Here is a 13,421-nt window from a genome sequence, read left to right as displayed (position 1 = left end):
ATGTGGATGGACATGAAATCCACTGTCAGCTTTTGGGTATACCTTTGTGAAAAGAAGACGAGAAAGACTGAAAGTGCCTCCATGAAAGGTAAAACTCTGTCACTTATCTCCTTATCTACCCTTTTCCATTGTCATCCAATATCTATCTTCTCTGAAAAGTCTAGTGTATGAAATTGCAAGGTGATAAAGACAATGTCTACTACGCTTCTCTCAGGGTAAGCATCCTTCCTTCTTATCTACCCTTTAAGCCTAATTTATAAAGTTCTTGTGATCATTACTAAAGTCATGCATGGAAACAGTTGGAACATGTGAAATATGCTTCCTAAATGCTGAAAAGTAGCCATGAAGGAGAAATGCTGTTTGGACTGTCTGAGTGAGGCTTCATGCCTGCCTTTAGCATCATGTAGTCAACTGGGCAGAATCCTGCCCAATTCTTCTGCTTCCTACGGCCTCTGAGCCATGTGGCATTTGTCATGTGCCATGATCCCCATCATAGTGTTTTTGGGTGGTCAAATAAGACCTCTGCTCCCCTTTTCACAAGTGGAAAAGCTGATGGGATCCAACCACCATTTTATCTCTCAGTATTTTATTCCACACTGTGCAAACCATTATGTTACCATGGTATTTCCATAGAAACAGTCTTTCATTTTCTGCACCAGTGACCATGGTTCCCCAGCTTTTCTGTTAACATGGTATGAAGAATTGTGTTTGGCAACATGTGGTAACCTCACTTGTGTGCATCCCTCAGTGTGATGGAGACATTATGGAGACATAATACTTGAATGTATGCAAAAAAACCAATACTTATATGTATCCCTATCATTTCCCTCATTCCTTACTGACATACTCTTATATATGTCCACGCAGTTGGCGTGGCTTTCCCACTGTTTATTAGCAGACTATTCTCCAGTCCTCACAAATATACATTCTGTTTTCACAGAGTGATTTATATCAATCAGCCATTTCATTTTCAGCAACTCACTTTCAAAGACAAGGAAGTGAAGAGTGTGTCAAGGCAGATACCTGCATGTGTTGTATTCAAACCCCAATACTAATTTTATAAGCAGGTAATATTTTAAGTAAGAGAAAGCACTTTTGATCCCGGATGGATATTAGAGACCTTTATTGCTTTAACAATTTGTATTAGTTAATCAGTGAGTAAGTCCATTGATTTTGAGCCCACATATGAATAGCATGTCTGGTTTCCAGATAGCCTTATTGATCTCAATCTGCTTTAACCTTCGGAAGCAAACAAAACTGCAGTACCTTGTCAGTGGGTTAGATCCAGGTAACACAGAAATAAAGGAGGCACTTTCTTTGCCTGTCTATAGTCCTTTTACGGAATCCTGTAAACATAAAAAACCAATACTTTCTCATTATGTCCAAACTGGATAAAATGACAAACTGTGATTTCTTGGGAAACATGAAAAAGCTGTTCTCCAGTGCAAGCAATAGTACACAAGAACAAAGGACCACAAACAATTATCATATGTATTCTGATATCAGATTTGCCAACAGAAAAATGGTCGCCTTCAGCCCCATGTATTTCTCTCTGTTTGTGAACAACCTTTTTCTTTTTGCTCCCTTTCTGCCTTTTAGTTAAAATGAAATGATACCAAGCACAATTCACTTCATTTTAATGTACCACTCTGAAAGCTCAGAGAAATTTGACGTTGGCTGGACTGGGGGAAATCCCTTTACTAGTTTATCAGTAAAAACATTTTTCAGGAGAGAAAAACACTCTGGACAGTTTCATGTAAATCACACACCCATGTACACATAGGGTAGGACAATGGCTTCCATCTTTTACCGTGGCTTTGCAACCACACTGAAAGGTTGTCATTGTTTGTCATATACAAGAGAAATTGCCACAATATTCCAGTAATCAGTTTCTATCACTTATGGTCTCTCAATGCTTCAAGAGGTTTCCAGAGCACTAAAATATACAGAGAACTCCATTCTAGAATATCTATGCATATCATAGCTATTTGCAAGTTTCAAAAAGTATAAACATAACTGGGATAACAATTAATGTGTTGGATCCAGCCACCTTTTTTGTTGGGGAGAAAGGATGGTGGGGTCCACTTTGACCATCCAAAAAGGTATGGTGGGGATCATGGGATCTTCATGTACAAAATCTATATGGAACCCAGACTATAGTAAAGAGGAGAATTGGGTGAAACTGAGGGGGGAAAGGCTGGATCCAACCCAGTGAGACAATTCCCTTCATTAATAAAATCTGATTCAAGCTTTCATCTTTGCCTCCACAGCAAACCAGGAAAAGTCCGTGAATGAGATACGAGTTGGAGTTTTGCATCCTGCAAGGAACAAGGAACATTAGATGGTTCAGAGAGTCTGTTGTTGAACTGGTGCTGCTTTGGTGACACGCACAGTGTGAGTGCTTGCCTGCTTCCACTTTATCATCATTTCAGCTGTGTCCCTGGACCAGCAGCTACATACTCCCATGTACTTTTTCTTGGTGAATTTATCTGTCATTGATCTGGGAGCCATATCTGTCACCATCCCAAATGCCATGATCAATTCCCTCTTGAATACCTGGGAAATTTCATATTCTGGATGTGTAGCACAAGTGTATTTCTTGTTCTTTTTCTTGGCATCTGACTTTTTCCTCCTCACAGGCATGGCCTATGATAGATATGTTGCCATCTGTGACCCACTACACTATGAGACAGTCATAGATAGAAAAGTCTGTATCAAGATTGCAGCTAGCGCATGGGTTGCTGGTCTTCTTTACTCAGGTTTACACACCAGTAGCACTTTTGCCATTGCATTCTGCTCCAATGTCATCAACCAGTTCTTCTGTGAGATCCCACAGCTACTGAAAGTATCTTGTGACAATTTGTACCTCATTGAATTTGGAGTGGTTGTTTTCAGTGCATTTATAGCCTTCTCCTGTTTTGGTGTCATAATTGTTTCATACGTGCATATTTTCAGGTCAGTGCTCAGAATCCCCACCACACAGGGAAGGAACAAAGCTTTTTCAACATGTGTACCCCACCTTATAGTGGTCTCCTTGTTTAGCAGCACTGGAAGCTTTGCCTACCTGAAGCCCAACTCACAATCCCCTTCAGATCTGGACCTGGTGGTTGCTGTACTATATTCTGTGGTACCTCCACTGATGAATCCAATCATCTATACAATGAGGAACAGGGCCATCAAAGCTGCTCTATGGAAAATGTTGCAGTGTGGCATTTTTTCAGGAAGAAAAGCAAGGTTTCCCCCTTATCAATCTAGTTCCCAGGAGTAATTTCTCAAAGAAAAAATAATAATTTTCATAGCCAAAAGTTCACTGAGAAAGGTAGAGAGCGTACATCCACCAGCTTCTACAGCAGGACAGAAGACACACTAGGCTAGGGCTGCTTTGAAGGCCCGATTTCCGCCGCGGCAGAATCGGGCCCCGGGGGGAACTCCGCCCCCCAAGGCTGCGTCACCAGAGGTGATGCAGCCACGTTGCTCACGTTGGGGGCGTGGCCCAGATCATCCATATGGTTTCCCCCCAACGATCTGGGCCACGCCCCCAACTTGAGTGACGTCGCACGTAACTTCCGTCGATGTGCGGGCGGCGCACGCGCTTGACTTGGCAACCCTACATTAGGCTCTGCAGCAGAACAGGAGAAAGGAAGGCCACACTTCTCAGACACACAAGCGAAGACAGCAGATGACAGAGAAGAAGAACTTGTTGCGGGTACTGTGAAAAAGATGAAAGGTCGCCTTCCTCACTCCTGTTCTGTGGCAAAGCCTAGCAGGTCTTCTGTCCTGCTGTAGAGGTTTGTTGATGTCTCCTCCCTTCCTCTGGCAAGAGAAGAAGAGAGATTGTTTAAGGCTGCTGGGAGAAGGAAGTGGGGGGCAGGGCTTCAGCAAGTGGGCAAGTGAAGCAGAGTGCCCTGAGGCTGGCAAGGGCCTTTCTCCTCTGTGCTCTTCCTCTGGAAGGCAGGTGCTCAGACCTAAGGCAAAAAATAAATAAATAAAGGCTATGCTTACTCCACCTCCTCTGTTCCATCCAACTAATTGCTTTTACTCCTACCATACTGGGTTGTTGTGAGGATAAAATGTGTAAAGAGCTACTTTGGGTTCCCATTAAGGAGCAACCCGAGATTAAAATGAAGGAGAGAGCCAGTGTGGTGTGGTTAGAGTGTTGGACTAGGATCTGGGAGGCCCAGATTTGAATCCTCATTCTGCCATGAAGCTTGTTGGGTGACCATGGACCAGTCACACACTTTCAGCCAAATCTACCATACAGAGATGTGAGAATAAAGTAAAGAAGGGGAGAGGTTTGTAAGTTACACTGGATCCCATGTGGGAGAGAAGTGGGGTATAAATGAAGTGAATAAATAGTAAATAAATAAAGAAATGAATATTTAAGCTATTAAGACATATAAATCAATGCAGTTCCCCCCCCCTCCATCTCTCACCTCCAACACTTCTGGAGTCAGAATGGTGTGTATGTGCTGGAGGAGTGGAGGCTCAGCGGAAAAGCCACTACTTCTGCCAAGACTGCTTTTCAAGACCAAGAATGCTCTCTGAATTAGGGTTACCAGCCTCCAGGTGGGGCCTGGAGATCTCCCACTTTTACAACTGATCTCCAGCTGACAGAGATCAGCACCCCTGGAGAAAATGGCTGCTTTGAAGGGTGGACTCTATGGCATCATACACTGCTGAGGCCCCTCCCGTCCCCAAACCCCACCCTCTCCTGGATCCACCTCCAATGTATCCAGGTATTTTCCAGTCCAGACCTGGCAACCGTACTCTGAAGTGATTTGGGGAACTACTACACTGATTTTGGAACAGTGACACACATGCACACACTGTGCAGTCATCCAGGAATGTCACCATGGTTGGGCTTACGTTTATGGGTTGGCAATTTAATTTAATTTAAATTCTTCATCATGCCTCTCCCTCACTCTTTTCCCCACTGTTTACAGCCCTCTTCATGTGTTACCTTGAACACATTGATCCTTCATCTACATCTGTTTTTTAAGCATAGTCAATTCACTTTCACTTAAATGACAATAGACTGAATATGCAGTTTCAATCACATGTTTGGCTGTCTGTGTTCAATGTGACACAAGAATTACTCAGCGCATGTATGATGGACCCTTGCTTCTTCTCTGTGAGGCAGGTTTTCCTGCCAAAATATTGTTCCCCTACTCTGACTGAGCAGCCTCTCAGCTTATTTGAACTACAGAATTATAACTTTCTGCATGTCCCACCCTGTGATAGAGAAGTTAGTTGGTTTTTGCCCAGGCCAGAGATTTTTTTTTATAACTCAATAGGAGCCCTCTTATAAATCCCTTTTTGAAATAGCACTTGTCTCAAAGTAAAGTTCAAACAGAAAGGTTGATTTTATTGAACAGGGACAGTTGACTTAGGAATAGGGCAGGGGACAAGAAAATGAGGTAAATTTGGTTGTTTATACAAATTATAATATTTTGAACAGGCAACAGAGTATAGTTGAAGCTTATATTCCTAGAGACTCAATTCTTAACTGTGAGAAGTTTGTTAGTTTTGGAGATTTTTTTCAGCAGCAATGTATCTTAATAAAGTTTCATAAAACTATTTTAGTTTCCTGGAAGTTAGTACTTTCTTCCTGTATTTAAATACTTCCCTTGTGGGCTTATAACTTTCCCTTTTATACTCTTGAGGAGTCTAAGACCATGTCCCTTTTCACACAAACCAGGGGTCCCTTCTAAGTTGAACTCCCTGAATAACTGGGTAAGAAATATCCTCCTCTTTCTAGGAGCAATAATCCTTTTCTGTTTGGTTAGACTGGCAGTTTTCAACCTCCTTTCCAGTCTTTTCTGTCAAACCTAAACCCCAGTTCTGGAGACTGTGAATAAACAGAATTTAACTAAGGTTGACACTTAGGCTTTAAGTTCTGTTTTCTGAAATTTTCCTCAAATGTGCTGGTACACAGTAAAGGCAAGGAGTTGTATCCCTTAACTTCCAAGTGAACTTGTCTGTTTCCCTCAGACTGATACACACACTCCTCCTGACTGGCAACCGTCAAGCCGAAGTCTATTAACACTCCAAATCACTGGAGGAAGAAATCAGAATTTCACCTCAAACTCTGTTTTACATAAGAAAATCTTCCCAGCCATCTCCCATTCCTGGAAACGCTATTCAGCCATTCACAGAAACCTCTAGCTAATCTATAAGAAGCACATCAACACTTTAGTTTACATTGGACATCAACTCTCATGCTAACTGTCAGATGTTTTCCAGGTCTTTGTCTATCCCGGGGAAGCCATTTTTGGTATCATTTTGAGGCACGAAGGTCAGACTGCCCCAGGACACATTTTTGCTATAAAAATAGCACTCAGATCTCAGTCTGTGTGTTTTCCTGGCTTTGAAGTGCACACCCAGTTTGCTGGACATCTTGCTCTTCTCCTGAACCTTGCTTCTTCTGGACAGGTAGCTAAAATCATCCCAGTTTCCTTTATTTCTTAATTAGTCTTGGTTGTGTGTAGTTTCTTGTATACTTTCTGTAAGCTAGTATTCTTGTTTCCTATCAAAGTAATCCATTTCTATTTTTACCTTGGACTGGTTATTTGTGTGTTCTCTAAGGGAAAGGTCCCTGTAAATCCTGGTAGCCCATCTTGCTAGTTATTTCCCTCTTGCAAGCTTTTGTCTCCTTCCATAATTCCCACCCTCTCAATCAAAACAGGATACTGCCAAGCTTATGCTGGTTTATGTAAGAAAAACTGCCAAGAAATCTCTTTCCTCAAGTTTTAAATAAATAACTAGCCCTTCCTGGCAACCCCCCACCCCACCCCAGTGGTTGAGGATGTCTTGTTTCAATGAAAAAGTGTGCATGCACATGAAAACTTTAATCTTGAATAAAACTTTGTTGGTCTTAAAGGTGCCACTGAACTCAAACTTTTTTCTGTCTAAATAACAGAGATGTTATTTGTTTATTGGTGACAAACTATCTATTGTTTATTTTTATACAGTTACCTCATTCCTGTTGCCTGTTCATCTCATAAGTCCTATACCTGTATTTCTACCTAACCATTTCCCCTCAAAGCAAAATAAAACAGTTTGTTATTTTTGAACTACCATCAGTGTTTTGTGGGCCATGATCAAACCAGGACAAAAAGAAGGATTTTAGTCTCTCCCCTCAGTTCCCTAGGCTACTGGGTAGGACAGCCAGAGGGAAAAAAGAAAAAGGAAAAAGGGGCTACTCAGCTAAAAAGAAGAAAATGGGAAAACCTATGAGGGAGGGAGAAATTGTCATACTGATAAAGGGAGGGGGAAATCAAACAGTTGAGCAAATGGCTTTTTTAAAATCCTGAATTAAGCCACTAGTAGGGATGCCAGCCTCCAAGTGGGACCTGGGGATCCACCAGAATTACAGCTCATCTTCAGACTAGAAACATCAGTTCCCCTGGAGGAAATGGATGCGTTGGAGGGTGAACTCCATGACATTGTACCCTGCTGAGGTCACTGTGCTGCTTAATGTGTTATGTTAATACTTATGCCATGCTTCAGTTTGGGGTGTGTTTTTTTAGATACTGTTATGTATTCCATGCTATGTAGCTGCCATGACTGAATCAGGTCTACCTTCTCTTGAGGCAAGGGCTTGGTTGCAAGCCCTCAGGCTATTTATCAGGATACAATCAAGTTGCAAGTTGGCACACTTTTTTTTTTGCTGGTAGTTATTTTTTTTAACTGCAATGAGATCAAATCAGTCAATCCCAAAAGAAATCAACCCTGACTTTTCCCTGGAAGGCCAGATACTGAAGCTGAAGCTGAAATACTTTGGCCACCAAATGAGAAGGGAGCACTCACTGGAGAAGACCCTGATGCTGGGAAAGATTGAAGGTCAAAGAAGAAGGGGACAGCAAAGGATGAGATGGTTATACAATGTTATCGAGGCAACAAACATGAAATTAAGCAAACTCCAGAGGACGACGGAGGGCCTGGCATGATGTGGTCCATGGGGTTGCGAAGAGTCAGACTCGACTGTGCAACTGAACAACAACAATTTTTTAATTCACAATTTATTCATTTCTGTAGTGAACAATAACACAGAATATTAATCTTATTTCTAACAATCTATTATGTCATTCACCCAAACTTATTTATCAATAGAAAGTGTTCTCAAACTAATCGATTAACTCCTGTTGTACCTAATTACTAACAAAGAATTACTTCCTATTCTGAATCCTATTATCCTAAGTTCTTTTCCTATGTCACATTAGTTACTATACATATATCTACAGTTTGGTGTAGTGGTTAAGTGTGCAGACTCTAATCTGGGAGAACCGGGTTTGATTCCCCACTCCTCCACTTGCTCCTGGCTGGATGACCTTGGGCAAGCCATCACTCTGGCACAGCTGTTCTTGAAAAAGAGCAGTTTCTGTCAAGAGTTCTCTCAGCCCCATCTACCTCACAGGGTGTCTGTTGTGGGGAGGGGAAGGAAAAGGAGTTTGTAAGCCGCTCTGAGACACCTTTGGGTAGTGAAGGGCGGGGTATAAATCCAATCTCCTCCTCCTCCTCTTCTTCTACATACTAACTTACATTGGACTTTCTTCAATTTGCTGTTTACTATTATGTACTTCCAATTCACTTTATTCTTCAGAAAAAGAAGCTTCACCTAAAAAAGAAAACCAAAAGGAGCTGCCTTCTCATTCCTGGGGCCAATAAGGTTGGCGGGAAGGATCTCAGCCTTCCCTCCTACTGTGAGAGGACTTGTGGGGGGGCATTCCCCCTCCCTCCTCATTACACCCACTGCTAAAGTTAAAATGGATGAATTAACTTCCAACCCCTTTATTCTATAAACCATATCAATTATATGCCATTGTGTAAGAGGTTCTATTTTGTTATTAACTAAATTACAAATCATAGTAAACATTCCATATTATTAAATAACACTTTTTGGCACACTTACAAGAAAATTCTTATTAGTCTATCTGGTTTAGGGCTGTTCACGAGAAACTTCTGGCTGTCAATGTTGCTCCAAACACTCTTCAGGAATGCAAAGTTTGTTGATCACCAAAGTTCTGCTTTTATAGTGTGCTGTACATGTTTGCAGCCCCAGCACCAAGGAAAGGGGTGAGGTGAGGTGGGGACCAAAGGCAAAGAGCCCCTCCATGACCAACTAAATACTAACCCTGTTTACACTTCAGTTGAAATAATACACATGCACACAAAGTGTTCAGAGAAATGTGGAATAAAATTGGCCACAACTTTATTGGTTACAGCAGTAGTATGCTTTGGCAGAGCTTGGGGTACCAGATCCAGTTCATCAGCTGACCTGCCTGCCAGTCAATGATCCACTGGAAACCTTGGGATGACAGGTCTCTGGATCCTACAAGGGTGGACACCCTGAGGTGGTCTCCCCTGCCACCTGAGCATGAGGGTAATCCCTGGCTGTGCCCCCAGACTGGACATTTATTTATTTATTTGTTTATTTATTTAACTTTAGACTTTATATCCCGCTCGAACCCTCTTTCTCAGGGGGTCTCTGAGCGGCTTACAAGTGGTGCTAGTCACACAATTTCTCCCTAACTAGGGCCACAGAGTCTGTAGGGGTGGGACTACCTACCAGCACCCCTGTGGTGGTTGGTGTGTTTGTTCTTGGTTCTTGGCATAACACTTGACCCTCACACCAAGTCTGCGTCACTGAGTCATCTTTAAGCCAAAGATCCAAATTGCACCCTGCTAAGATCCCACTGCAGTAAACCACACTCACACAGTTGTTGTGGTTAACTATATACAGTGATTTATTTCCAATATATACAGCTCTCTCCGTCAAAGTGCTCTGCAATATACTCATACAAATAGAAGGGATACAATGTACAGACCACATACACTTATATACACTTGACCAGCCAATCAGCTTACTGCTGAGTCACAGTGAGATAGCTCAGCTTAGCTCCAGTCAGAACCGGTTTGCTCTGGTTCTTCAGACTGTCAGACACCTGTCAAATAGATTGGCATGATCACACATACTGAAGACTTATACCTGTCAACAATAGTTGACCATGTCAAATGCTGCTGATCGGCTGAGTAACAACAGCAGAGCTGACCTGCCTCGATCCAGATGTCTGCAGAGATCATCCATGAGGAAAACCAATGCCATCTTCATCCCATGTCCAGGGTGGAGAGACGATTTCATTCCTACCCCACTACCAACATGTCTCAGGATGGGACGGAGGTTGGAAGGGGACCAAGCCTATCATATCTCCACCTCCTTCTTTTATAAAACCTAGTCCCATTGCTGTATCTCCCACGTCCCCTAATCACTGGGATCCTGGATTCTACGATGGTTAGTACAGTTCAGCCACATCCACATCCACCTTTTTACATTTACAGAACCCACTTTAAACTGCTTCCAATATATATTTCAGTACCCACTGGTCCTAATTTCTATACAACCTCCTAATCTGATGACATTTATTCCCTTCCTTCCCAACCACCACTAAACACAATTCTGACTCTATTAATATAACTTCATTTAAAATATTATATATGAATGACTCCAACCTAAGCAAGTTAATAGGGATAAATTTAATCCAACTCCTAATAGACAATTCAATTTAGAGGGCAGGGATAAAACTAATCCACATCAGCATCAATAGATATCAACAAAACACTCATAACCAGGATTGCTGTAAAAGAGCTCATACAATATTTTTGATTCCATGTCTGTACAGTTCTTTAAAGACTCTTCTATTCTTCCGGGCTGTCTCAGTTCACTGCCATGCCCCAACTGCTCGCTTGATGTCAGTTTCAGTCTCGGGCTTCCCAGGCATCTGGTAGTCTCGAAATTCCAACTAAGGTAAATGGAACCCTCTGTAAGGGCTCTGGAGATTTCCAGCAACTCCAAGCGCTGAAGGCACAGGGCTCCAATGGACTGTCCAGGAACTCCATGATCTCCACAATCTCCAGTGAGCCCTGTGAGATCTATGCATCACAGAGATTTTACTGGATGAAAGGAAAGGATTTCCCTGTCGTCCTTCCCAACTGCACACTGCCACGCTTCCCCCCCGCGGTTTCCTGCTCGTGTGACCGGGGCCAAAATTAGGTATTTTTTAAAATTAGATATGATTTTGTTTTTGTTAGATATGTTTTATTAGATATGTTTTTATTGTTTTATAAATTTACAGATACTAATACTATCAGGAAAACAAACAAACGCAGAAACAAGACAAAGTATATCAGTTCCATACGTTCAAACTTAAATTCAGCTTTTCTTGTCAGAAATCAATATATATTAGCTTCCTATGTTTGTTTACAATGAAACGGTGCAAGAATCTGTGATGCTTACAATATGTGTTGCCCACCCTGTTTTGAGCTAGTCTAGAGGAATGCAAAATGAGCAAAACACAGGGAAATAGGGAATAACACTTTTGACTGGTGGGGTGGTGATCTTTGACACAGACAGAATTATTGGCTTGGATTTGTGATGCAAGATGCCTCCGGCTGGAGATAGGAGACCTTCTGGGATCATAGCGGGAGGGTGATCTCAATGTCCTCCAGTTCCTAATTGCAGTTAGCTGTTTCAAATCATGTTTATTCCAAGTGGGAACCCTAACTCCAAGTATCATATTTTCAGTCCTCACAGTTGAGTGCTGGAAGAATGGGAAAGTGAAAAAGTCCTCTAAGGCCTAATCTGCATCTAGAATTCGATATGTTTTTATTGTTTTATAAATTTACAGATACTAATACTATCAGGAAAACAAACAAACGCAGAAACAAGACAAAGTATATCAGTTCCATACGTTCAAACTTAAATTCAGCTTTTCTTGTCAGAAATCAATATATATTAGCTTCCTATGTTTGTTTACAATGAAACGGTGCAAGAATCTGTGATGTTTACAATATGTGTTGCCCACCCTGTTTTGAGCTAGTCTAGAGGAATGCAAAATGAGCAAAACACAGGGAAATAGGGAATAACACTTTTGACTGGTGGGGTGGTGATCTTTGACACAGACAGAATTATTGGCTTGGACTTGTGATGCAAGATGCCTCCGGCTAGAGATAGGAGACCTTCCGGGATCATAGCTGGAGGGTGATCTCAATGTCTTCCACCTTCTAATTGCAGTTAGCTGTTTCAAATCATGTTTGTTCCAAGTGGGAACCCTAACTCTGTCACATTTTCCATCCTCACAGTTGAGTGCTGGAAGAATGGGAAAGTGAAAAGGTCATCTAAGGCCCAATCTGCATTTAGCATTTGCTCAGTTGTTTTACCAAACCCACACTGGAACAGAAAAAGATGCCCTTCAAAACCACATTCAACTATCCTGGGCCAACACCATACTGACTGCAGAGTTACCCCCGAATGGCCATAAAACAACCATAAATCTATGGAGACAGCCACCATAAAACCAGAGATCAAACAAAGTGAAAGCAACATGCAGTCTGGACTCTGCCATAAAATGGTAACACTCAATAAAAGGGAAAGTGGCATGCAATGTAGATGGGAATTTCTGTTCCAGTGTGGGTTTGGCATAACAGCAATCTGCTACATGCCTTAGGCCCAATCTCCATTGATTTATGGCTGTTTTATGGCCATTCGGGAGTGACTCTGCAGTCAGTATGGTGTTGGCCCGGGGTAGCTGAATGCGGTTTTGAACCGCATCTTTTTTTTGTTCCAGTGTGGGTTTGGTAAAACAACTGAGCAAATGTTAAATGCAGATTGGGCCTAAGTGTCTACCACCTTTTGCTTCCACTTCACAGAATCAAAATAATAGTAATGATAATAATAAATCATGTCTATTATATTACATATAGATCAAATTACAAAACCAATAAAGAAAATCGGCCAGAAAAGAACATTCAACACAATTTTCCTAGAAGAATTTGGCTGGAGCTGGTTTGAGGAAAATGTCCAAAATCCGTGAGCTTTGACAATGCAGTCTTGATGTCTTTGTTTCTCATGCTGTAGATGAAGGGATTCAGCAATGGAGGTAATATAGCATAGATCACAGCAAAAAGGATATTGAGATCAGAGGATGTGTTTGCAGGAGGCCTTGAGTAAGCAAACACTGAAGTGAAAACAAACAGAGACACCACAGTGAGGTGGGGAAGGCAAGTGGAGAGGGCTTTTTTCCTACCCTGCACAGAAGGCATTCTGAGTACTGTTGCAAAAATCTGCATGTAGGTAATGAGGATAAAGATAAAACATCCTCCACCTATGGTACAACTCAATATAAGAAGTCCGACTTCAATTAGATATAAATCCGAACATGAGAGTTTCAGTACCTGTGGAACTTCACAAAAGAACTGATTGATCCTATTGGAGCAAAAGGTGATGGCAAAAGTGCCACTGGTGTGCAGTATGGCATAAAGGGTACCAGTGATCCATGCACTGGCTGCCATCTGAACGCAGGCTCCTTTATGCATGATTGTCTCATATTGCAATGGAGTGCAGATAGCAACATACCGATCATGTG

The 13,421-nt window shown here is 41.9% G+C and overlaps 2 protein-coding genes across 2 annotated transcripts; one reads left to right on the top strand and one right to left on the bottom strand.

The window, feature by feature from the left end:
- LOC107117708 (olfactory receptor 14A16-like) lies at positions 1–3,268 on the top strand. The gene is made up of 2 exons (XM_015419866.1): positions 1–88; positions 2,400–3,268. Exons 1-2 carry the CDS (start codon positions 1–3, stop codon positions 3,266–3,268), a joined length of 957 nt encoding a protein of 318 aa, XP_015275352.1.
- A 9,536-nt stretch (positions 3,269–12,804) lies between these two features.
- Positions 12,805–13,419, bottom strand: LOC107117707 (olfactory receptor 14C36-like; the record flags this gene model as incomplete). The annotated part of the gene is made up of 1 exon (XM_015419865.1): positions 12,805–13,419. A coding segment is annotated over one exon (615 nt), but the record flags the coding sequence as incomplete, so codon positions are not given.
- Between the last annotated feature and the right edge of the window lie 2 nt (positions 13,420–13,421).

Source organism: Gekko japonicus, unplaced genomic scaffold (assembly GCF_001447785.1).
Source record: "Gekko japonicus isolate JY-2015 unplaced genomic scaffold, Gekko_japonicus_V1.1 scaffold3042, whole genome shotgun sequence".
NCBI lineage: Eukaryota > Metazoa > Chordata > Lepidosauria > Squamata > Gekkonidae > Gekko > Gekko japonicus.
Note: the sequence above shows the minus strand (reverse complement) of the source record. Positions and strands in the feature narration are given on the sequence as shown.

Excerpts from the sequence above, each read along its gene's own strand:
- LOC107117708 (XM_015419866.1), top strand. The coding sequence starts at position 1 with ATGTGGATGGACATGAAATCCACTGTCAGCTTTTGGGTATACCTTTGT. Across the intron at positions 89-2,399 it reads TGAAAGTGCCTCCATGAAAG|TGCTTGCCTGCTTCCACTTT; the intron begins GTAAAACTCTGT and ends GCACAGTGTGAG.